This window comes from Cheilinus undulatus, linkage group 1 (assembly GCF_018320785.1).
Source record: "Cheilinus undulatus linkage group 1, ASM1832078v1, whole genome shotgun sequence".
In the NCBI taxonomy this organism is placed as follows: Eukaryota; Metazoa; Chordata; class Actinopteri; order Labriformes; family Labridae; genus Cheilinus; species Cheilinus undulatus.
In genome coordinates, this window is record NC_054865.1 from 13382887 (window position 1) to 13406186 (window position 23300).

The window sequence follows — 23300 nt, forward strand, 5'->3', positions numbered from 1 at the left end:
GAATTATGTAAGGTCAGCTCAGAGCCAGAGAGTTAGACAACAAAACACTTTATTAGCACATTACAACACACGGCTTCCTCCTGGTTCTTCCTCCTGCTTTCAGTCTTTGCTGAGGTCACATCCTTCTGGCTTTGCGTGGGCGGCATCCATTGTGTGGCACAGGGGTGTTGTCAGTGATCGATACCACCTCCAGGCCGCCCATTGTCAGGCCTTTGATCGCAGACTGCACAACAGAGAAAGCACATTCATTCATCAACAAAGCTAATGGGAGCAGATCAAGATGTGTGTGGCCCCTTAAACGGCCTTAAATGATCCTCATTATGAAAGGACTGAAATTAATTAGAGGTCATTTCTTCATGCAGTGACAGCTTTATTTGGAGACACACTTGCAATAATAAATCACAGCAGGGCAGGTCAGAAATAAAAATAGCAAAAGATGATTTCGTTTTATCCTTTTGTCATAATATACCCTTTAATATTGTCTACATTCTAAATAAATTTAAGGCGGCTTTTGTGATTAAATATCTAAAAAAAGGCATACTTTAGCCTGAACAGTACAGGATTTTGGAAACTGATCTGGATTTAACTGGGGATTAGTAAACAAAAGACATCTTATATAGTGAAAACAGTGAATTGAAACTTAAAGACCCTGTAAATGATAATGAATCTGTATTTAGATTTTTTGTATGACAGGTCACTGTGTTATGAACCCTCAGGTCAAATTTCAGTCAAATAAAACATCTCTAAGTTTATAAAATTGAGCTTCAAAATCATGAAAAATGAGGCAGTAAATCTGCTCCAGGATGGTGTGGGCGTAGCAGTTGAATGAGGTGAAGCCACTCCCACTCGAGAAATACAATCCTGTCAGATTAAAAAAAAAAAAAAAGCTACAATCTGAACAGAGGAAAGCTCTTATGCTATTAGCCTGTCCCTTGACCTTACGTTGACTTTATGATTAGAGCACAGCTGCCTGGCTCTGTGCAAGAGCAGAGACAAGTTTGCATGGATAAGACAGACTGTAGAAAGAATTGGACAAACCCTGTGTGACGTCAGCTGTCTGCTTACAATAGGTGGACCAAACTTTGGATTGATATTATATACAGCCCGCCACTAAGCTCAACTTCCCATCAGCTAATCGAAACCACTGTGGTACAAAAAAATTCACCCCCCGTACAGTGAGAGCACATGAAGACATTAGCTAATGAGACACGTTTGGTTTTTTGAACCAGGCTGTAAACCAGTTTGTTCCTAGTGTAAAAAACAGCTGTTCAACAAGTGTTCAGACGGGACTGCCGGTGTTCCTGCAGCCAGCCTCAAGTGGACACTTGCTGTATTGCAACTTTTTGCATTTCCGCATTGGCTTCATTTTTCAGGACTGGAAGTTGCCGCTTGGGATAAGACTATTCAAAGTGCCTCTTTTATCAACCGGTAGCTTGAAAACAGCAGACACTCAAACTCCTTTATTCTGTCAGCAATCAGGCTGTGAAATCATGACAGAATATTTTATTGATTGATTTTTGGTCAGAGCAAGCTTGGGTAACCTTTAAGGTTTATGCATGTCTTTATTTATTTTAAATATATTTAGGGTGTTGTATTAATAGTGCCTCCATTTTTTCATTTATGACCCTGTGTATCTGCTGGTCTGTTGTCACTGATGTGAATATGGTCGTCCAAATGCTGCTGCATCTGTTTGTTTCCTTGTGGTGTCTTGTTTTCTTTTAATAAGACTTGGCAACTGTGAAATTTAATTTTCTTTCTGGGATAAATAAAGTCATCTGAATCTGACCAAATCTGCAGGCAGCAGAGATTGTTAAAGGTAATGTGCACTGTCAAGTAAGAATGTGCACTGATGGACAAACTGTAAAGATATCTTTTGCTGAAATCAACCAGAGCTTTGTTTTTCTGAATCATATGGTCTGTAAAAGGTTTTGGAGAGTATTGGGGGAAAGAGAGAATGTGCTGACATAAGGATAATAGATCCGGTTTATATTTGCCTGATACAGAAACATGAGTTTGGTTTCAGTCTCTAATAGTGGTTGTTAGTAAAAAAACATCTTAATTAGAGGACACATTAAAAACACTGTTACAGTGTTTAATGAGTTACTGATTCAAAAATGATTTATGAAACAAAATGATTATTTAGATATTGTTTTAAGGAGAAAGACCAGATGTATTTGTTTTTAACTGTCAAGTTTTCAGGCTAACATCTAAAACAGATAAACTCTAATTATTTATCCTATAGCTGCTCCTTTAAACATTAGACTGTATTTTTGGATGAGAATTATGCCTAAATAATAAACACTGTCCTTCCATAAACTTTTCTATTGAAGGCACAACCAAGAAATATACTTATTACTGTGTTTCCTACTCTTATCAAGTAATTTCCTTTTGAGAACTTCAAATAATATTAAACTTTTATTGAGTATAAAAATTAGTTCAGTAATTTTGGCATCCGTCTATTTTTACTGCTTTTGCCTTGTCCTGGTTCTTGTCTATTTCAAATGCACTTACTGTGTCTTTAATTTTATTGCTCTGAGATTTTCCTGTTTTTCTTGCTTTTTACTGCTGAGCCTTTGCCTGCAAAGGCTGATGCAATTTTTGCCTGTGCTTAATGTAAAACAAATTATAATAACAAACAAAAGCAGTTTACATGATTTCCAAAAGGTTGACTGATAAGATTAACAATAGTTTCAGGGCATGCAGATGCACTGTAATAGGATCAAAAAGCATTAATGCACAAAAAAAAAAAAAAAAAAAAAAAAAAAAAAAATTACAAATCAAATCTAATTATTTTTTTAACTCACCAGACGTCCAGGACCGAGACCTTTGACCACGACTCGGACAAATGTCACTCCCTTTGCTGTGGCTTTCTGTTCAGAGGAAGAGACAGAGAGCGGATTCATGTCTTCAGGCATTTTAGCTGTTAATGGACGGATCAATCAGTGGATCCCTTAAAGTCCACTTCAGTGGAAAAACCAAGAAAAAAAAGCAAAACTTTCTTTATAACTTTATACTTTTTAAACTAAGGAACAGAGCTTTAGTTCTCAAACAATAATTATTAGGAAGTGCTAGCATTACTGAATAGATTTGCTGCTTTATCGTTGTCTGTTATCATCGTGTGGTTTGGGCTCTGAAAACAGAAAAATAAAAACTTTTAGTTCTGACAAACTTTGGTTGCAATACTTCCCTTCACTTTTAATCTATCTGCTACATAAAAAAAAAATATTCCAAAAGATAGAAAAAAACAACCCATACTTGCAGCCCTACTTTATCATCCATAGAAGAGAAAAACTTGACAGGGTGCTTTATGGTTGCTGCATGCTCATTTTCAGCTCTACAGCACCAAATAAAAAAGCCAGCGTTGACAATTATCTCACACATGCACTAATTTGACAAAAGACTACAAGGCACCACGATTAAACACTTCATTTCTCACCCTGTGAGTCAGTGTTAACTTAACCCTGTTAGCCAGCAGTCCACATAAATCAGGCTAACAAAGAGTCAAAATAAGCACTTAACACTTCCTGCTGCACTCTGTCACAGCCCCTTATTGAGGGCAGACACATTACCCATATTACACAGGGTGAAGAAAGAAAGAAATGGTCTTCACCAGTATTTGTTCATTAAAAGAAGGCCTGCTTTGATGAAGGGGTAGGGGATGATAAAGTACCAGAATTTTTGTATTTGATGTGTGTTCAGAAAAAAATCAAAGGATACTGATGTCTGTTTCAGTACTACAACAAACCAGTACAGAACTCTGGGTACAGAACTCTGGGTGCCATTAACCATTGTTGGGCACTGGGTAGCAAAAACCTGTAAGTTAACATCTGCACACTGTCTAAAAAGCACAAATACAATGGTAAAGGTACTGAAATGTTGACACCACGTTTGTTCAGCTGGGATGTTGCCTCTTCTCTGCTCTGTTTATTGGGAGGTGACATCGTTGTTACTTTTGCATTCTTATGAGATGAAAAAAGGACTCAAGAAACTTTAGCATCTGCTGACTTGTGAATTTGAATGGTCCACCTCTGCTTCCTCTTTCACTGATGGGGGCTTTTGGATAAAAACATGACAAAAGCTCAGTAGTTATCTTAAAGTTTTGCTATGCTTTGATACTGACAGAGTGGAGATTGTACACTCACTAGTCACTTCATTAGGTACGCCTGTTTAATTGCTTGTTAACACAAATAGATAATCAGCCAATCACATGGCAGCGGCTCAATGCATTTGGGCATGACGACTTGCTGAAGTTCAAACCGAGCATCAGAATGGGGAAGAAAGAGGATTTAAGTGACTTTGAACGTGGCATGGTTGTTGGTGCCAGACAGACTGCTTCAAGTATTTCAGAAACTGCTGATCTACTGAGATTTTCCTGCACAACTGTCTCTAGGGTTTACAGAGAAAGGTCCCAAATGCCCAGTAAGCGGCAGCTGTGTGGACAGAAAAATGTAGCCTGGTCTGATGAGTCTTGATTTCAGCTGTGACATTCAGATGGTAGGGTCAGAATTTGGCGTAAACAACATGAAAGCATGGATCCATCCTGTCTTGTATCAACAGTTCAGGCTGGTGATGGTGTAATGGTGTGGGGGATATTTTCTTGGCATGCTTGAGGGACCCTTAGTACCAGCTTAGCATCGTTTAAACGCCATAGCGTACCTCAACATTAAAGCTGACCATCTCCATCCCTTTATGACTACAGTGTACCATCCTCTGATGGCTACTTCCAGCCGGATAATGCCCCGTGTCACCAAACTCAAACCATCTCAAACTGGTTTACTGAACATGACAACGAGTTCACTGTACTCCAATGGCCTCCACAGTCACCAGATCTCAATCCAATAGAGCCCCTTTGGGATGTGGTGGAATGGTAACTTCACATCATGAATGTACAGCCGACAAATCTGCAGCAACTGTGTGATGTTATCATGTCAATATGGACCAAAATCTCTGAGGAATGTTTCCAACATCTTGGTGAAACTATGCCACAGAGAACGAAGGCAGCTCTGCTTAACCCATTAAAACCTGAAAACACTAATTATAGCCAGAAAATGCTCATTTTTTTGGGAACTGAAATGTTTATTTCACTTTCTACTGAAATCCAAAAAAATCCAAATTTCCATTAAATTTAAAATATATAATTTTTGTATCTCGTTTGATACATTAGGTGTTTTTGGTGACTGATAATCCAATTGAGGGCATTTTTATCATTGATCAGATTGTATTCAGGTTTTTTTTTTTTGTTAATTTATTGGTCCCATTGATGAGATAGAGGTTTCATAAAAGTATGTATCAAATGATACAACAGGCTTTAAAGGGTTAAGCTGCTTAAAAGCAAATCGAGAGGAATGAAGCACTGTCTAAATTGCACCACACTGCCAGTATATTTGTGCAATTTAGACAGTCTACAGGGGTTTGTCTGCAACGTTTGGTAATTCAAAACAAAACAAAACAAGACCGTTCCAACATTATGCTGTTAGGACTTTTATATTTGTGTCTGTGCTACAAACCAGGCATAAATATTGTTTAATTTTTACTAGTATCAAATCCAAGTTTGAAATGCAGGTATTGTAGTAATCCAACCACTGATACGGACCTGAGGTTCTGTGTCACAGTAATATGTAAGAACTCACCGCAGCAGCAGAGATTCCTGCAGTCTGAGCAGCAACGGGTGTTGACTTCCTGGCATTTTTGAAGCCTTCTGTTCCACAGGACGTCCTGACCAGAGACTGCCCCTCGCTGTCTGTCATCTGGATGTGTGTGCTGGTTCAGAACAAGACAGTTTACTGGGTCACTGGTGCACAACTGACAGGCACGCTTTACTTCTTACAGTCAAAAATACAAATTAAACAAACTGTCATACTGAGGAAAAGCTAGATGTTCCAAAGAGGCACTTTGACTGCATCATGTAAATGCTAATAAAAATTAGCAAAAACATCACTAAATTACTTGAATTTCCTTCAGGATGGATAGAGTATCATTATCTGTCTGACTGTCTGTATTTTTATTATTTAGAAAAATGTTCTTTACGGATCCATTGCTTTTAATTCTGATTTAGAACTATAAATAATTTCCTTCCTAAATGGACACATAAAATCAGCAGAAAATTTTCTGTTGTGTCTATTTTCTATTTTTCCTTCTGGTCCTACTAAAAATTACAGAAGTGCAACACTAAAAGTGTCTGAATAGGTTTTATATATGACGCATGTCATCCCTATCAACACTGAACTGTTTAAACTATGCTTTTGAATTATATTCATTTCTTTTCTTCTTTGTTTCAATTGATCCTTTTCATTATTTGGCATTATTATTTAATTTCTCTCAATTTATTTATACTTAACATGAACTATTTCACATGTTCTAATTTATTGGGGCAAGAATGAAGCAAGTAAACCACTGTCGCACACTACAGCTGTGGTTTTCAATCAGTGTAGCCCTACCTTCATAACCACAAATCCTGACCCTAATTTAAAAAAAAAAAATCCAGCCACTTAATTTCTTTTAACACAGAATGAAGTAGTGATAGCACAAGTAGTGATGGTGTAGTTTAGTAGTGATAATGTTGAACTATTTTTATTCTGGATGGCTTCACAACCCACTTAAATCCTATTTTCCAGAATGAGAAGCATATTTTATGTATTTCGTGTCATTTCTACATCACACCCTGCTGAGCTTGGAGCCAAAAACCAGACTCAACATTTGTACTCCTTTATCTTAAATGGTGAATGGCAACCAGCATTAGTCCTACCACCTCCCTACTTCTCCCTACAAGTTACTGCACAATATAGACTTTTTGTCGCAAGTTTTCTTATCCAAAAGCAGACATCCCTGACCCACTCTTGGGTCCAGACTCACCAGCTGAGAACCACGACACTACAGCATTCATAGCCTAAGCTTATTTATCAAATGTCTTTTATTTTGTTATTTAACTGAATTCATATTTTTGTTGTTTTTAACACTGTGACTTTTGTAAATAACTAAAACTTAAAAGCACAACTGAAATCATCTTGTTGAATGAATGAGATGTCCAGTCTCTACTTACTTGTTGTACGTGGCTTTAATGTGAATGATAGGTAACTCTTCAAACTTCTTCCCTGCCCATCTGAGTGAACTCTCCTGACCAGGCAGAGGAGGAACATGGCTGTAGGATTAAACAGAGGTTAATATCTCATTGATCTGCTCTGTATTGAAGTGAGGTGTTTTTTTATTAAGAAAGCAAAACAGATAAGTTAAAAAGGAAAAAAAAAAATGAATGTTGAATAATACAGGCACACATAAGAGTTTGACAACATTTTAATACCGTTTGATAACATAAAATGATACAGTGTGTTACTTTAATGAAATAATGTATCATAGAAACATTAAAGCTGTATTAAACTTTATTTAGTTCATCACAAAGATGAACTGGAGAGAAATTAACTCATCAAAAATTGCAAACAAACTTTTGCATGCTGTCCAAGTTGGCAACATTTTTAAGGCTCCAGCACAGACTTTTAAAAATAAAATTCAAGATCTCTAAAGACCTTAGCTGAGAAAAAATAATACCACCTTATTTCACAGCAAATGATCACAATTAAAAGGCATGCAAGATTTTATCATCCACACGGCCTTGGCTGAAATTTCTGATGAAATGCTTTGATTTAGAAAGGACATAGAAAAAAAAATAACTTTTTAGGTCATAAATGCCCATATTTGATTTTCAGCATCCTACACTGAACTCCAGTGAATTTTAATGAAACAATGTGTGGTGGAAATTCAGTTACAAAGTTATCTCAAAAAAGAATGCATCTTCCTTGATAAAGCTTTACAGTCATTTCAAGACTGAGTAGTTTAATTTGAAACACAAATTAAGTGAGATAATTATGTTTATTGCTTTACACATGAAAAATTAAGACTTTTGAAAGTAACAATTGAATGTAAAAAAATCAAACATTAAATAGTATAAACAGCAGATTCACCAAAATAAAATAAGTTTGTTAATTTTGATTGAATGATGATGATGATTGACTAAAGACACATCTTCGTCAAAGTGACATATCCAATGTAAAATCTCTAACAGCTGTTAGAGATACCTAGGTAAAAATAAGACTTTTTATGGCCTTAAATTTCAAAGGTCCGATCTAAGATTTTATATGACTCCTCAAAGATCCGCAGGAACTTTGATTTTGGTATCAAACGATTTCCAACTAATTAGTACACAGTCAGTTTGACTTGATTTTGGTTTTTGTTGTTTCATATCGTCAAATTTTAACAGTATCGAATCAAGTTAATAGTTCTAGTATCATGCCAACCTTATATAAGCATGAGTGTTGAATGTGGGTTTACTAACCTGAAGTCTTTGGATGTTTTCTGTGAGTCTGTGCTTGATGCTGCAGTCTCCTGATGTCTCACTGTGCTGGTACATAATGCTCTCTGTAGCCCACTGTTTCCACATCTGTGAACACAAGATGACAATAATACCATCTTCATATTCCTCTGTGACTTTCCTGTAGACTACATAAAAATATTCTGCTTTTATATTCACCATAAGTGTCATCTGAACATTATGTACAAATACATAGGGGGTGGTATACATCACCATGCAGGATTAGCCGTTAGCCTTTATGAGTAAAACATGGCCATTAAAAACACTCACAGTGCGCTTCCGTTGGCAGCCAGCTGTCGACACACGCTTCTCACAGAATTTACTAATACACAGTTTAAGTGATACATGTTAATTATATATAAAAAATAAAGTATTTAACCACCGAAAGCCATCAGTTTAACACACTACAAACGTGACATTGACAGGTTTCCAAACCTGGATTAGACCATTATAGATTTTCTTTTTGAGAGGGGTGTCCGCGAAAAAAATACAATACTGTTGCAACTAAGAATTATATTTCCCCTTACCGACTTTATTGGAAAACATTGTTTTTGATAAATTTATATACTGAATATTCATGAATCATTAAAATGACTTTTGTAGTTTATACCAGTGCATTTTGTCACTAAGACCCCCTATTTTTCTTTCTGTATGGAACGTTCGTTATCCTGCAAGGAATTGTGGGTAGAAGAGAACCAATGCTGCCTTCAGGTTCTTAGTAAAACTTGTAAATGGGAATACAAATGTAATTTATCTCAGATATCAACACATGTGTAACCCATGTGTTGGAAATAAATACATACGAGTTCACATCGGACACTGTCAATGTTTTTAATCAAAAAACTAGTGTCAGATCATAAAAAACCACACCTACAGCCTTTTTTTGTGAGTGATACCGAAGTGACTGATATATATCAGACGGCAGTGAATGCAGCAGAAGAAGATGGCTGCGCCCTGTAAAAGGATGGCGAGTCGGTGTGTCTTACAGTTTCTGTCCGGTTTTAGTAGGACAGCGGTGGGAAACGCTGGGGTTCGTCTATTTTCTAGCACTTCTGCCTGTCGGGTGGCTCTGCAGGCTAAAGCTGTGCCGGGAAACGTGACTTCTCCGTGGACTCTGATGGCGGCGGTGTGTCTGCAGAGACTCCCGGTCATCACAGCGGACTACAGCCCGATAGAGCAGCAGTTCAAAGAGCTCATGGATCAGGTGAGGTTCAGTGGTTTTACACATGTAGAGATTTGTTCACCATGCACAAGGTATGAGGTACAATACTGAAACACTACTGCTATATAGAAATGGCAAATAACACGATAAGTCTTTGGGTCACTTCACAATGTCTAACACAATGTCAAGGGTGTGATACATAAATGAAACACTGCATTTAAAACATCCCCTAACGATTTAGGAAACCCATTTAATTTCATTTTATTATACAAATCTGTAAATAATTAGGCAATTCAGAATGGTGTTTTTCAGGGTTAGGGATGTAGCATACCTCACAATAAAATAAAAAACTTTACAAATATATTTGGATCTGTTTGACAAAAATATGAGTTGCAATACTCTTTCAGTGAGCAGAGCATGCAATCTTTAATCCAGTTGTTACAACCAAGGTTATTATAGCAAACTAAAATTAACAAAATAACTAAAACTCAAAAATCATCCAAGTATACTGAAACTAAAATAAAAAAAGATAAGTAATTGGAAGTGTTATGTGTGCTTTCAAACCCAGCCAAAAGATTAAATTAGGCTCTAAATCTCCTAGCTTCTAGTCTTTGACAGCAGCAGACTGGCTGACATCAACACCCAAGCCGGGAGAGTGTAAAAATGGCTAATATAATTGAGGAAGACTTCACACAATTGTAATTTTACCATTTGACTTTTATTCAAACATCAAATTTGAATAACTAAAATGAAGAGTAAAGAGTAGCCTATTAGAATATATTTTTAAAATTGTTTGATACTTCTTCTGGGTCTTGCCCTGATAAATATCTTGTATCACTTGCAAAACAATGACCAACATTAAAACAAATAAAAGCTAAACCAAAATGAAGGGTTTTTTTATTTTTTTATTTTTTAAATTTTTTTGCAAAATTAAAACTAAACTAAATTAACAAACCGGCATTAAAAACTAAGTAAAACTAAGCTGAAATTGAAAATAAAAGTGAAAATGAAATGAAATAAAAACAAATGAAAAATCCCAACCTAGTATAATTCTAACTTTTCTAAAGCGCCAGTGAAAATTCAGGATGACACACAGTTTATTATTCAGTATCTTTAATAGCTTACTGCACTTGCACTTACTACAGCTGACATGGAGGCTGAATGATAATACACCATTATTTTGCTGCTTTACTGGGAGTCTTATGGTAAAAAAAAGAGTTGCGGTCCTTTTGGTAACCTTAGTTTTGGACAAAAACAGTATTTGCTTAATAATACAAAGAAATATGAGATACACAAGAGTCACATTTTAATGCCACCTTCATAACAAAAATAATGATAGTTAAAATAACATTGAAGTTATTTGTGTAGCAGGCTTTATAGCAAGGTTTAAAAATGTGCTATGTTACTAATGCAATACAGAAACAACAAAAAAATCCATCAACAGAAAACTTCCAAAACAAAAGAGAAAAACACAAACAACAAAAGAGCATTAAAACATGATCAGTAATTAACAACCTGTTTTTGCCCCTATTTATAACCAGTGCTTCTCAATACACTTTACAAAGAGGGCAGTTCTGGATCATACTCTGGTTTATATTATTTTTAAAGACCAAACATGAATCCAGCATGAACTCAGCACCAAGCAACATTTAGCAAAGTTACAGTGCAAGGAAAAAAAAACTCTTTAAAAGGGAAAAAAACCTCTTTAAAAGGGAAAAACACCTCGAGCAAAACCAGACTCCTGTTGAACAGCCATCTGCTGAAGCTGTGTTGGGGTTGTAAGGGGATAGCGGGAGATGCAGAAAGAGAGAAAAAGGAAGATGCAAAAAAGGATAGGGAGATGCCTAAGTCTAATGGAATCCAGAAACAAAAGACCGCAAACAACACAAGAAACCAACAGCAAAGCTAGCAGGAAGTTAATATGAAAGTAAAGCCAAACTGACACCATGGGAATCAGGGATGCAAGAGTGTAAAACCAGCAACCAGCAAAACATAAATAAATAGATAAATAAAATAAAATCCTGTCTAGTGCAGAAATGTATGCAAATGATTCCAGTTCTCAAAAAAAAAAAAAACCTACTGTGACTTCTTTGCAGATGGAATTTGAGAAAAGTATGCTGTCAGACCACGAGCTGCGTCTGCTGGAGGATGCAGAGAGATTGAGTCGGAGGCAGGCGGAGGACTACGACTCAGATGAAGAGGACAGCCATAAAGAACAGGACATCATGATGACTCAGGACCTGGAGGACTCCTGGGAGCAGAGGCTGAAAGACTTTCAGCCAGCAGAGAGGGTCAACGGTCAGTTTTTGGACATGGACGATATGTTTGACCTATGGGGAAACAAGTTAAACAGAATATACAGTCTGTGGCATTATATTTAACCAGAACAATCACAATACCAGGTTTTTAGACTCTGATAGAATTCTAGTGAAAACCAAACACTGTTGATACCTGTTTCAGTGCCATGACTACAAGTGTAGAGGTCTTCAGCACACAGAATTAGGAATTTCTTGTTTAATCAGTAAGAATTGCAGTCGAACTCCTGCATGCAGTCTAAATGCACAAAAACCAGGGCAATGTTGGTGTATTTGTGCAGTTTACATTAACTTGATCTATTTTTTCCTGTTATAATCTTGTTCTTATAAAAATAGAAGTTTTTTTTCTTAATCTTTGGTCCTTAAATGCAGTTGTAGATTAAAATTACAGAGATGGTATTGTTTTAAAGCATTGTTGTTTTGAAACAGCACTGTCTCTCTTTAACTTAGTTAAAAATATTTCTGAATATCTCAAGCTTTTTTTAAACTTTGCTACTTTCATACATTTATGATAATCAAAATATTGTTTACTTCATTTCAAACAGAGTTTTATCAAAAAGGATCAACATGTGTGACTACTTTAAACTAAGCCTGAACATGTTTTACTCATAGAAACAGTGGTCGGCCATTATTCTTGCTCCAGCCTTTCATCAAGTGAAACATATGGGAAAGAAAATGAGATTAATCTAAAGGCCTCTCATCCATCAGAGATCAAACTAAATTGGAGGAGAGAGGCTTGTATTAGTACAGAATTCTAATATTATTTTGACATTTAGGAAATCCATTCGCTCTGGCATTTCCAATTTGCATTTTATTCCCAGTGACATTTCCAGAGTTAGTGCAGATTTTGCTCCACAGAGAGGTTTTGAAGCTGCTGATGGTCCTGTCTCTCGTTCAGCTGATGCAGATAAGGACCTGACCTCGTTGGAGCGCTGCCTGGCCGACTCACTGCTCCTCCTGGCCGAGCAGCAGGTCGGGGGTGAGAAGATGTGGCTGCTGCCTCAGACTCAGTGGCAGAAAGGAGAAACGCTGCGACAGACAGCCGAGAGAGCCCTTGCTTCACTGCCAGGTAAAAGCCACAGGAGATTTTATAGGCTGGTACAAGTGATGAGTAAGAGAAGCTGCTTATGTCCCTGGTTGAAAATGCAAAATATTTAAGCATTTATCATCAAATTCTCTTCAACCACAAGGCACTGACACTTGGTTTTTAAGCCTTTAATGCAGTTACATAAAGCACAGAGACACAGCATAAACTTAAAATATCATCAAGTTTGTCAGATAGTTCCTTTACTAAAGGAATAACTTACTAAGATCAGCTGTTTGATGTCTTCATGTTCATAGTTTATGTGACCATCCTATCCTCTTTCATTCTCTTAAAGCTACTTGCATACTGTAGAACACGTAAAAGTCAGATTAGAGGTTGCACTACACATTTTTGCTGCCTGTCAAGGGTCATAAAAATTCCATCATCCCATTTTAAGATCTGTCATTTAAATTTTCTCTTTAATATTTTTAATGTAATATAATGACATATGACTTTACTTGTAGTGTTCAATTTATGAAGCACTCGTTTTCCAGCTAATATTTTCTAAAAAGAACAGTCTTTGGGATTAGTCATTTTTTTAATAGCATGGAGAGAAAAGATGAAGACTGTAGTTAACTATTCATGTCATTTTTTTATGCATTGACAGCAGAGCACAATCGCTGTTTGAATGGTGCCATTCAGGATATCAATTACTGTTTTAAGAATATTTTTTAATATCAAAATGTTTTAGTTTAAAGACCGTTCCCAAAATACAAGTCTTTAAAAGACTGCATTGTGGAGCCCTGCTTATTTTTCATGTGATACTCAGGTTTTCTGATCACTGCTGTATGCTTATGAAATTTCCACACCTGCACAACTTCAGTTTTATTTTATTTTTATTTTAGTTTTAGTGTTAGTGTTAGTTTTTTTTTTTTTTTTTGGGAATATGGGACACTTGTCAAGGGTCAGATCCAAAGAAGCTCTTCATTTTATTTATTCAAATTTTATGTTTGTATCCAACTCAGGACCTAAAATGTACCAATGTGTGAAGTCTTCTGTAATCAAATCGGGCCACTTTAATGTCAGACAGTGTGCTGCTGCCAAAAACTAAAACTAAGGAGGTTTTGTCTCTGATTTTGTATTCTAGTTAGTTTTGTCAGCACAGAATTTAGTTTTAGTTAGTTTTTGTTTTTCTCATAAAGCTCAGTTTTTTATTTAGTTTCTGTTAACTAAAAGGATTTTTACCTTTTCGTTTTAGTTAATTAGTTTTAGTTAACTATAATAACCTTGATCACCGCACATACATCCCAGCATGGGACGCTGAGCCATTACGCAGTTATTTTAGGAAAAAAACCCTCTCCATGCAGTAAAGATTAGTCTACTGTCTGTGAGAACTGATGAAAGTGTTCTGCAGTTTTTATGACGCCAAAACTTTCCAGGGATCAGGAAACAATTTCACCTCTGTATGACTTCAAAATAAATAATGTGTAAATGAGGTCTGTAAATATTACTTTCACTAAGCCATAACTTAGAGTTAAATTGGTCTGAGACTCCCAGCTGCTTTTTCCTATCCATGTGTGGCACTGTTACGCACAACAAAGATGTGGTTGTTTTCTTAGGGTGTCTGTAATTCAGAGAGGAAACTTAATCAGGACGATTCTTAAGAGAATATATAAAAATTGACTTTGATTAGACCATCTGTTTTTCTGGATATTTTACACGGATTGTCAGAATCCGTGTGGGAAACAGGCGGATTGGACACACCTATTGAGGGGTGGGTGACCAGGAGAGGGCAGTAATGGTCAAAAAACCAGCAGGAGCAGGATTAAGAAAAGTGTCCCATGCAGGGTTCAAGCTATAATAATGAAACAAGAAAGGAAAAGTCAACGAGATGATCTCATCCTCCTCCACCAGGTGCAATGGCTCGGTCTGCAAGCATGTGTGATCCACCTGAAAGGTCGGACTGATTTAACTCTTATGATAGGTAATAATAGTGATGAAAAGGCAATATAAAGGGCTTTACTTAGGTTAATCATCATTTATTAACTCCTTTAGTAGCTCTGTGACACGGTAAGACACCTCAAACAGCTGCTCAGCAAGCTTTCTACACAGAGACCGACACACCTTCACTAATCTACGGTGCTGAACTCACTGATAGAACCACAGGCTATGAGATTTTTTTAAATGGATTTAATAATCCTTGAGGCAATGTGTGCCAAATAGAAGAGGTCTGTGCTGTAATGCAGGGGTCATCCACTTTATCCCAGTTGGTTATAATGACAGGCAGCCTTCAAAATTTTCCATCATCCTTCCAAGAAATCTGTCAGTGACGGGGAGTTTTCAGTTATGTGACCTCTGAGTCAGATGGGAGGCAGGAAGCAAAAGCTCCGGTTGAGAATGGAGGAAAGTGAGAAAGCTAAAGCTCTAGATGGACCTGAAAGCAGCTGGTATCATCAGACAGTTTCTAGTTCCAGTGTGTGAGATCCTTACAGTCTGGGGAAAATGGATTTTCTTCACAGGTTAAACAATTCACCTGGAGTGGAGGTGATCGATATCACAAATTACTTAGTCCTGCTGACCTCCTACAACACAGTAAGTCAGATGAATTTGTACAATAGTCTTAAGGCTGACGAGTATTTCATGTGTGCCTGGGTCAATGACCTCAGATCGAAGGCACTGAACAACTGCTGTCCTGATTTTTTTTCTTTAGAATTTAAACAGATATACAGAGTTAACTGGCATAACGATTATAGACTCACCTTTCATGAAGCGGTCACATTGTCTGACCTCCCTCCACCAGACTAGACAGAGGTTTTTAATGCATTTCTGCCACAATTGCTCCATGATTTTTAAAATTACTCACTATTATCTGTCTCTATTTTAAGGATTTGAAAAGGGCTCTTGTTTTTCCTTTGATTTGTCCAGTTAGCACAGCTGTAAACATCGTAAAACTCATACATTTTGAAAGCACGTCTCTTTGCAGAAATCCCTTCCCACCACCATCTGGAGCCCTCTGGGTGACGCAGTGCCGTCTGAAAACAACCTATTCTTGTTAAAATCAAACAATTTTGATTCCTGCTTTGATACCAAATCACAACAAGTGAACTCCTGAGCACCAGAAATTGGGTGATTTTCCTTTTTATATTTCCAACTTGCACTCAGTGCTGTTTCAGAAAAAGTCCCTGGGCACATTCAAATATTTGACAAAGCATTAAGAGTAATAAAAGGCATAATGAATAGAGTTTCTCTTTCAAAGTAATGTGTTCACCTAAATTTTGTCTCTGACTTCTCATTTACAACCCAAAAGAACTCTGTGGTGATGGCTGTACCTGCAGAGAGGGTGTTCTGTGGCTGTATTTTCTAAAAAATTCTCACAGTTTTGTCATTTTATGGTCATTATTTTGCAGCTATGTGAAGAATGCTTCTATCAGTCCACCAGTCAGGGTAAACTGAAATCTAAAAAGGACATGGTGACTTAGATGTCTCGCTGTTTTATGTTCTGTTGGCTAAAAACTCCTACATATTTTTGTGTTGTTTTAACATCAAATAAAGATCCAGCTCCTTCTAGCAGGTTTGTGCAGAGGTGAGGACATGTTCCTGAGTTAAGGCGTAACCACTGTGAAATGATCTGAAAAGAACCTTTTAGCTCTGCTTCATGGCTTTTGTTTTCATTAGAGCCACTTGCTCTCTTCTATTCTTTTCCCTCGACCCCGACTGCTCCCTTATTTCACCCAGGGTGGCCTTTGGTTGGAAATATGACTGTAGATTTTTTTTTTTTTTTCAAAAACTTAACACTCTTCTGTTTTAACAAAATACAAAAATAACTGTATCATTTTAAAACACATTGTTGATAAGCATAGAACAACCTTGTTTAATACAGTTATTTTTTGTCCAACGGAAAATAAGAACCCAAAGCAAGACCAGTGGTGTCAGTCTCTTCTGAATCTCCTCGGTATGGCTGTCATAAAATCAGAATTTAACTCTGGTACAACACCAGTTAAATATTATAAATAAATATTAATATGGTAAAATCTGGTGTATAAGACTCACTTTTGATACCTTTAGTTTCATCTAAAAAGTATGCTGTGTCCCATATAAAGGCGTCTATATTCTGATATTCCATTAGAAATTGCTGAGATGTAGGTGCATCTGCTTCCGTCACACACTGCATGAGAACTTGCATGAAAGGTCAGGTGAGAGTCCTGCATTTAAAGAAAATAAACGTGTTGACCCTGAGTTTAACTGAAACTCTCCTCAGTTAAAGCTAATAAGTGACCGGTGGAGGGCAGGATGACAGATGAGCGCTGTAAGGCTAGTCACACAATACATGATTTTAAGCCCAACTTTAGGCCAAATTTGCCTCCTCTGATGGTCGGGGTCAAGCCACGATTTCACTTGTATTCTTTTCCTTGTTTTTTTTACTCTTCTGCAGCCGTTACAAACACACCAGGATAGCAAGCAGAGGATTTCCATTTTCCTCAGTCTTTTCCCTTTACTTCTTTTTTAAAAGATTTGTTTTAGGGCTTTTGCCCTTTATTTAGAGAGGACAGTTAAAGAAAGACAGAAATTAGAGTGGTAGAGTTGGGGAAAGACATGCACCAAGCTGTGTCGGGACCAGGAGTTGTTCCAGAGACTAGTGCATTGAGGACTTTAACCTCTGAATGAGGCCTTGTCAACACGGAGATGAAAACATTATATTTCTGTTTCGTTTTGAAGAAGTTTTCTGTAAATATGAGGTTGTTTCAGGAAATGTCTGCATAAGCATGTAAGCACTCAAAACGGCTTAAAACGCTGTAGTGTATATGCCAAGCCTGTAAGTGCCGCTGTTATGCTGCCACAGAAATGCACCAAAAGAGAGAAGAAGATTACAGAAAACTGCCACAAACTTTCTCCTAGTTGCCCTTCTGGTTGTTCTCCCCATTGGCTTTTAGGAGATATGGTGTATGCTGTTCGCTGTGGTGATAAAGGAGCATCAGATGTTGCTGTAAAAGCCCTAATAAGCTCAATAGCTTCTGCAGCATGAACACAACTGTAATCCGTCTATTTTTTTTTTGGTTTGATATGCGCATGCGGCATAAGTGTGCTACGCTATGTGTGACGTAATCTTTTCAAGAAAGATGAGGTTGGCTGTCCACATGGGGACAAAACAGTAAGCGTTTACAGATTTGTTCACTCTGGGACCCAATTTCAAAAAGTATCATTTCCGGCCTCCCAAAACGCCATTTCTGTGCAGATGAAACGCCTATACGACTAAAAACTTTTGCGTATACCTGAATTTGTCTCCATGTGTACGGGGCCTAAGGACGCCTGCTCTGCCAACTGAGCCAAACTGGTTTCCATCTTCTATGTTTATTTTGATTGATTTGGTGATATAATGAATACATCTGAGCCCTCTGATATGATATTAAACAGAGAGGACTTCACTGAGCTGGAAGTCAGCTGTTCGCCAGTGAATTACTCAAGAATGAAAACAATCAAGAATGGTCAGATACACACAGAAAGGAAATAACAATGTTTTTGTGACATATAGATTGAATACTCACATTAAGAGGAATTATGAAAGGGAAAAAGTGTATAGAAAGCTGTTTTAATTTGACTGTTTTCAATATTATTGTAACTCCTTGTTCTCCTGTACTAGCAGACACACTTTAAATTCGTTTTAATTTGTGCTTCTTGAGAAAAATTTGTTATTTAGTTTGTACTGTTATTGGTATTAATAATGCTAAGGAAGTTACAAGTACAAAAAGACAAACGTGTACCAGTAAAAAACTCATTTTCATATTTATCTCCTGATTTAATGTCAAAGTAAGACACCTGGGCACCTGGGTGTGATGAAAACTTTCTTAAACATAACAGGAGGCACAGGAGGCCTGGCATTTAGTCTGTTTTATAAATAAGATCAAATAAACTTAGGTTATTGAGAAATTATCTTGTTTCCCCCTTTTTTGCAAATTTTTGTTAAAGCAAAAAGTTGTTTTGATTATATTATCAGATTGTACTGGATCAAATCAGACCGAATTGAATCGGATCAGACCGAATCGTTCTGTATTGTAATGAATCTTCAGTGAATCAAACCGTAGTCTGTGAATCAAGATTTGAATCAAATCGTCTTGAGAAGGAGAGATTCACACCCCTATTGTCTATCTCTGTACGTCAGCCCTGTGATCAACTGGTGACCAGTCCAGGTGGTACCCCGCCTCTTGCCCAATAAATGCGACCCCCAACAGGATAAGCAGTATAGAAAATGTATGGATGAATTTGAATGGATTGTTCTGTTCCATCTCTTTCACTCAGTGGAGATTCTTGTTAAAAGTTTTTGTACTGTTTTATCATTAGATATAGATCATGTCACTTTTAAACATGTGGTTCTAAAAAGTGTTGAAAATATCGACAACCTTAATGTGTGGAGCTGAAATGATCAGAAACCACAGACCAGTTTGTCATGTTTGTGGTTTGCAAGAAGACACAGTAATATCTTTAATGATGCTTCACATTAACTTAAGTGGATGAGACCTTTTACTTCATGATGGGTAGGATTATTCTGTCTCCATTATTAGTTTTGTACTTTACTGCTTTACCTTTAGTTTCAGGTCACTTGACACTCTTTTGGAGAACATTAACTGTGAATAAAACAGCAGAAACGCTGGGAGAGAAAGAGTGAGGAGGTCATTTGGAAACGGGTTTAAATATTTTTCAATTAACCTCAAAAGCATTGCTTACGGCAGAATACACTGTTATTAGATGTATTATTGTAACACGCTCCATATGCTGCATTATTAGTGTAGTACATTGTGATCTGTTTAGCTGTAATGGCCCAGTTTTATCCCCAGCATCATTTAAGTTTAATGTGCTCTTTTCTAAAATAGCTGTGTACTTGGGGTGCAAACATCCATATTAACCACAACAAGAGGGTCAAACATCCCCACAACAATCCTGTCTATACACAGCGTTGTACCATCAGTATTCAGAGACTGGTCGTGAGTTGTCATATCCACTTAGAGCTCCTCTGATGTCGGCTCTAGACTCAGCTTCACTTCATGGATCAGTGGGCTAATGACAGAAGGGAAGTTTGGAGTCACAGCTGGTAAAACATGGAACAAGTGTGGCAGTGACCCTGTAATGATCCCTTACACAAGATATTTAACATGAGCTGTAAAACTGCCTTTTTTCCCCACTTTTTTTCTCCCTGCATATGACAGAAATCAAGTTTTTAAGCTCTTAAGCATTCAAATAAAACGCTGAGTATGTTAAACAGTTTCACAACACCGCTCATGAACTATTAATGTGCCGGCTCCATCAATCACTTCCCATTAAGACTTTCCACTTGACATTAACATGTGCCATTTGGAGGAGGGGGGTTATTCACTGTGTCTTAAAGTAGCATGAGTCGATCCATTTTTAATACAGCCGGGCTCAGTGGGAATTTAACGTCTAACATGGCTGGTTTTCTGCATGTTGAGCCCACTGGGAGCTCGCGATTTAGACAACATGATATTAGATTAACTCTTAATTGGGAAAAAGTGTTTTGCTGTCACTGCAGAGAATACAAAACAGAGCATTAGGCTAATACAACACTTAATTATACAAGTGCATTAACTTTAAGAACATCTGCACTCCAGCCCACCTCTTGTCTCCCGCTGAATTAGCTGACAGATTGTTCTCCTCCCGCAGCAGCTGCTTTCAAGGCCACTTTCCTGGGAAATGCCCCCTGCGGTGTCTACAAGTACAAACTGCCCAAAGCGGCTCGGACAGAGAGCAACGTGGGAACAAAGGTGTTCTTCTTCAAAGCCATTCTGTCAGACGGCGGTCCCCCTGCTGCTCCCAACGCTTCTCTACTATGGGTAAAGAAAGACGAACTGCAGCGCTATCTGAAACCAGCGTACATGATGAAGGTCGAACACTTCCTCGTCTGAGTGTGACATCCAAACACACAGCAGAGACGCTGACTCGCAGAATGATATTTATGAGGTCTAAGTAGACGCCCTTGTTGCTTTTCTGTCATCATCAAATGTTCTTTCATTCATTATATATGGTTCAATGTATAAATAAAAGTTCTTTTTCCATATCAATTTTCCTCATTACTGGTTGTCAGTCTGAAGAAACCTCAGATGTGAACTTCTTGACGTTAAGAGAAATCTATGCAGATACTGTATATCAGAAATATGTCAGATAAAGTTCCTATGGTATGATATTTTTACCCTAATTAGATTCACATTGTTATCTGATGTATGCAGGACTTGGGCCAACAGGCATGGACATGGTGAGTAAGCTGCCTGAGGGCATCGTTTGGCAAGAAGGAGGACTGACACAACCTCCGTCATGCTCTGGATGTCTTTGCATATTGCCAGGGGCATGGGGGATAACAAAGTCCACACCTTGAGGGCAGAGTAAGAGGGGGATGTAGCGAGTAAGCATGGCCTCAGGCAGTGATTTTCAAACGTTTTTTTTCCCAAGATCAAGCCAAAATCTCAAGACACACTATGTTTACTTCCATGCTGAGTCACTTCTTTCATGTGTAATCTTTACTTGATGTTTATTTGTAGTAAAAATGCACAGTTGTTCACATTCACAACACACACTTAGACGTGCTTTGCTACACCATTTGGGAATAACTGATTGAAACAAATGCACTCTGTTTTTACAGCGTACCCTTCAGCCGTGTCAGTCTTATTCAAAGTTTTGGATTAAAGCAATTTCAAACAGCAAATTCAAAACTTTTTGTACCTGTTATTTGTAGTTCTACTCTAAATTAACTAAAATATGTTTTAATGGAACAAAAGCAGACTTAGAAAATACCAGAAATCCAGTAAAGGTGCTCCATGGCGTTGAGGTCAGGGCTCTGAGTGGGCCAGTCAAGTTCTTCTACATCAAACTCATGAAACATGCCTTTACAGTCCTTGCTTTGTGCACTGAGGCACAGTCATGTTGGAACAGAAAAGGGCCTTCCGCAAACTGCCCAAACTCAGGCAGGTAGTGTTCTTCCTGGCATCCACCAAACCCAGACTCACTCACCTGAATTCCAAACAGAGAAGCGTTATTCCACAGAACTTGTTTCCGCTGCTCCACAGTCCAGTGTCGGTGAGATACCAAGTGGGCTACTCAGCCATAAAAACCCATTACATAAAGTTCCCACCGCACAGTTCATTGGATGTTCTGAACTCTTCAGCTATGGACCCAGCAGAGCATTGGTGACTTTTATGCAACATGCGCCTTAGAGGTTGTCTTACTGCAAAGGTGGCATACTCATTACACCTATCACAGTAACATGCTTGAGGTCACTGAGCTCTTCATAACAACAAATTTAGGATCACAAATGTTTGCATATGGAGACTGCGTGGCTAAGTGCTTCATTTCATACACTTTCATACAGGCCTGACTGAAACACCTAAATTCAACAATCAACAGGTGTGACCAAATACTTTTGTCCATATGGTGCAAATTTACTCTAACATAACAATACAGTAGGCTGAATGAGTTTCGCCCAAAGAATCAGCCAATCCCAGAGACTCTTCAGGAGTGTATGCTAAGGCGGTATAAAACAGGCCCATTTAGAGATACTGTCCGTTTTCATTGCAGTTATTAGGTTTTTGATAGCATCTATCAAATGTAAAACTATCCATTGTCAGTTATTTGAAGGAAAAAAAAAACATTTTATGGTTACAGAAAGGGAGGTCTTAACCCTACTAGCCCATCTATACCAGATAAATCTGGCCACATCTACATAATACAGTTACAAGAAAAAGTATGTGAACCCTTTGGGATTTCTTGGATTTCTGCATAAATTGGTCATAAAATGTGTTCTGATCTTCATCTAAGTCTAACCATAGACAAACACAGTCTGCTTAAACTAATACTGCACAAAAAAATGATATGTTTTCATGTTTTTATGGAACAAAACATGTTAACATTCACAGTGTAGGGTGGAAAAAGTATGTGAACCCCTAGGCTAATGACTTCTCCAAGAGCTAATTGGAGCCAGGAGTCAGCCAACCTGGAGTTCAATCAATGTGATGAGATTGGATGTGTTGGTTAAAGCTGCCCTGCCCTATAAAAAACACACACCAGTTTTGAATTTGCTGTTCTCAAGAAGCATTGCCTGTTGTGAACCATGCCTGGCACAAAAGAGCTCTCAGAAGACCTATGATCAAGAATTGTTGACTTGCATGAAGCTGAGAGGGTTACAAAAGTCTCTCTAAAAGCCTTGATGTTCATGTGTCCATGGTAAGACAGACTGTCTACAAATAGAGGTTCAGCACTGTTGCTACTCCCCCTAGGCGTAGTTGTCCTGTAAAGATGACTGCAAGAACACAGTACAGAATGCTAAATGAGGTGAAGAAGACTTCATGAGTGTCAGCTAAAGACTTACAGAAGTCTCTGGCACATTCTAACATTTGTGTTGACAAATCTACAATGAGTAAAAAATTAAACAAGAATGGA

At 37.6% G+C, this 23300-nt stretch overlaps 2 protein-coding genes across 3 annotated transcripts; one reads left to right on the forward strand and one right to left on the reverse strand.

The window, feature by feature from the left end:
• Positions 1 to 32: 32 nt before the first annotated feature.
• mrps11 (mitochondrial ribosomal protein S11) lies at positions 33 to 8802 on the reverse strand. The gene is made up of 6 exons (XM_041785052.1): positions 8633 to 8802; positions 8327 to 8431; positions 7040 to 7138; positions 5631 to 5760; positions 2805 to 2870; positions 33 to 223 (listed from the first exon to the last, which is right to left on the reverse strand). Exons 1-6 carry the CDS (start codon positions 8707 to 8709, stop codon positions 116 to 118), a joined length of 585 nt encoding a protein of 194 aa, XP_041640986.1. The 5' UTR covers positions 8710 to 8802; the 3' UTR covers positions 33 to 115.
• A 488-nt stretch (positions 8803 to 9290) lies between these two features.
• On the forward strand, positions 9291 to 20928 carry mrpl46 (mitochondrial ribosomal protein L46). Of its 2 annotated transcripts, none has more exons than XM_041788831.1 (4): positions 9291 to 9566; positions 11621 to 11822; positions 12738 to 12908; positions 20535 to 20928. In XM_041788831.1, exons 1-4 carry the CDS (start codon positions 9291 to 9293, stop codon positions 20774 to 20776), a joined length of 891 nt encoding a protein of 296 aa, XP_041644765.1. In that variant the 3' UTR covers positions 20777 to 20928. The 2 variants fall into 2 exon arrangements, with proteins under 2 accessions (XP_041644765.1, XP_041644775.1); XM_041788841.1 differs by having other exon boundaries at positions 9300 to 9566; positions 20538 to 20928.
• The last annotated feature ends 2372 nt before the right edge of the window (positions 20929 to 23300 follow it).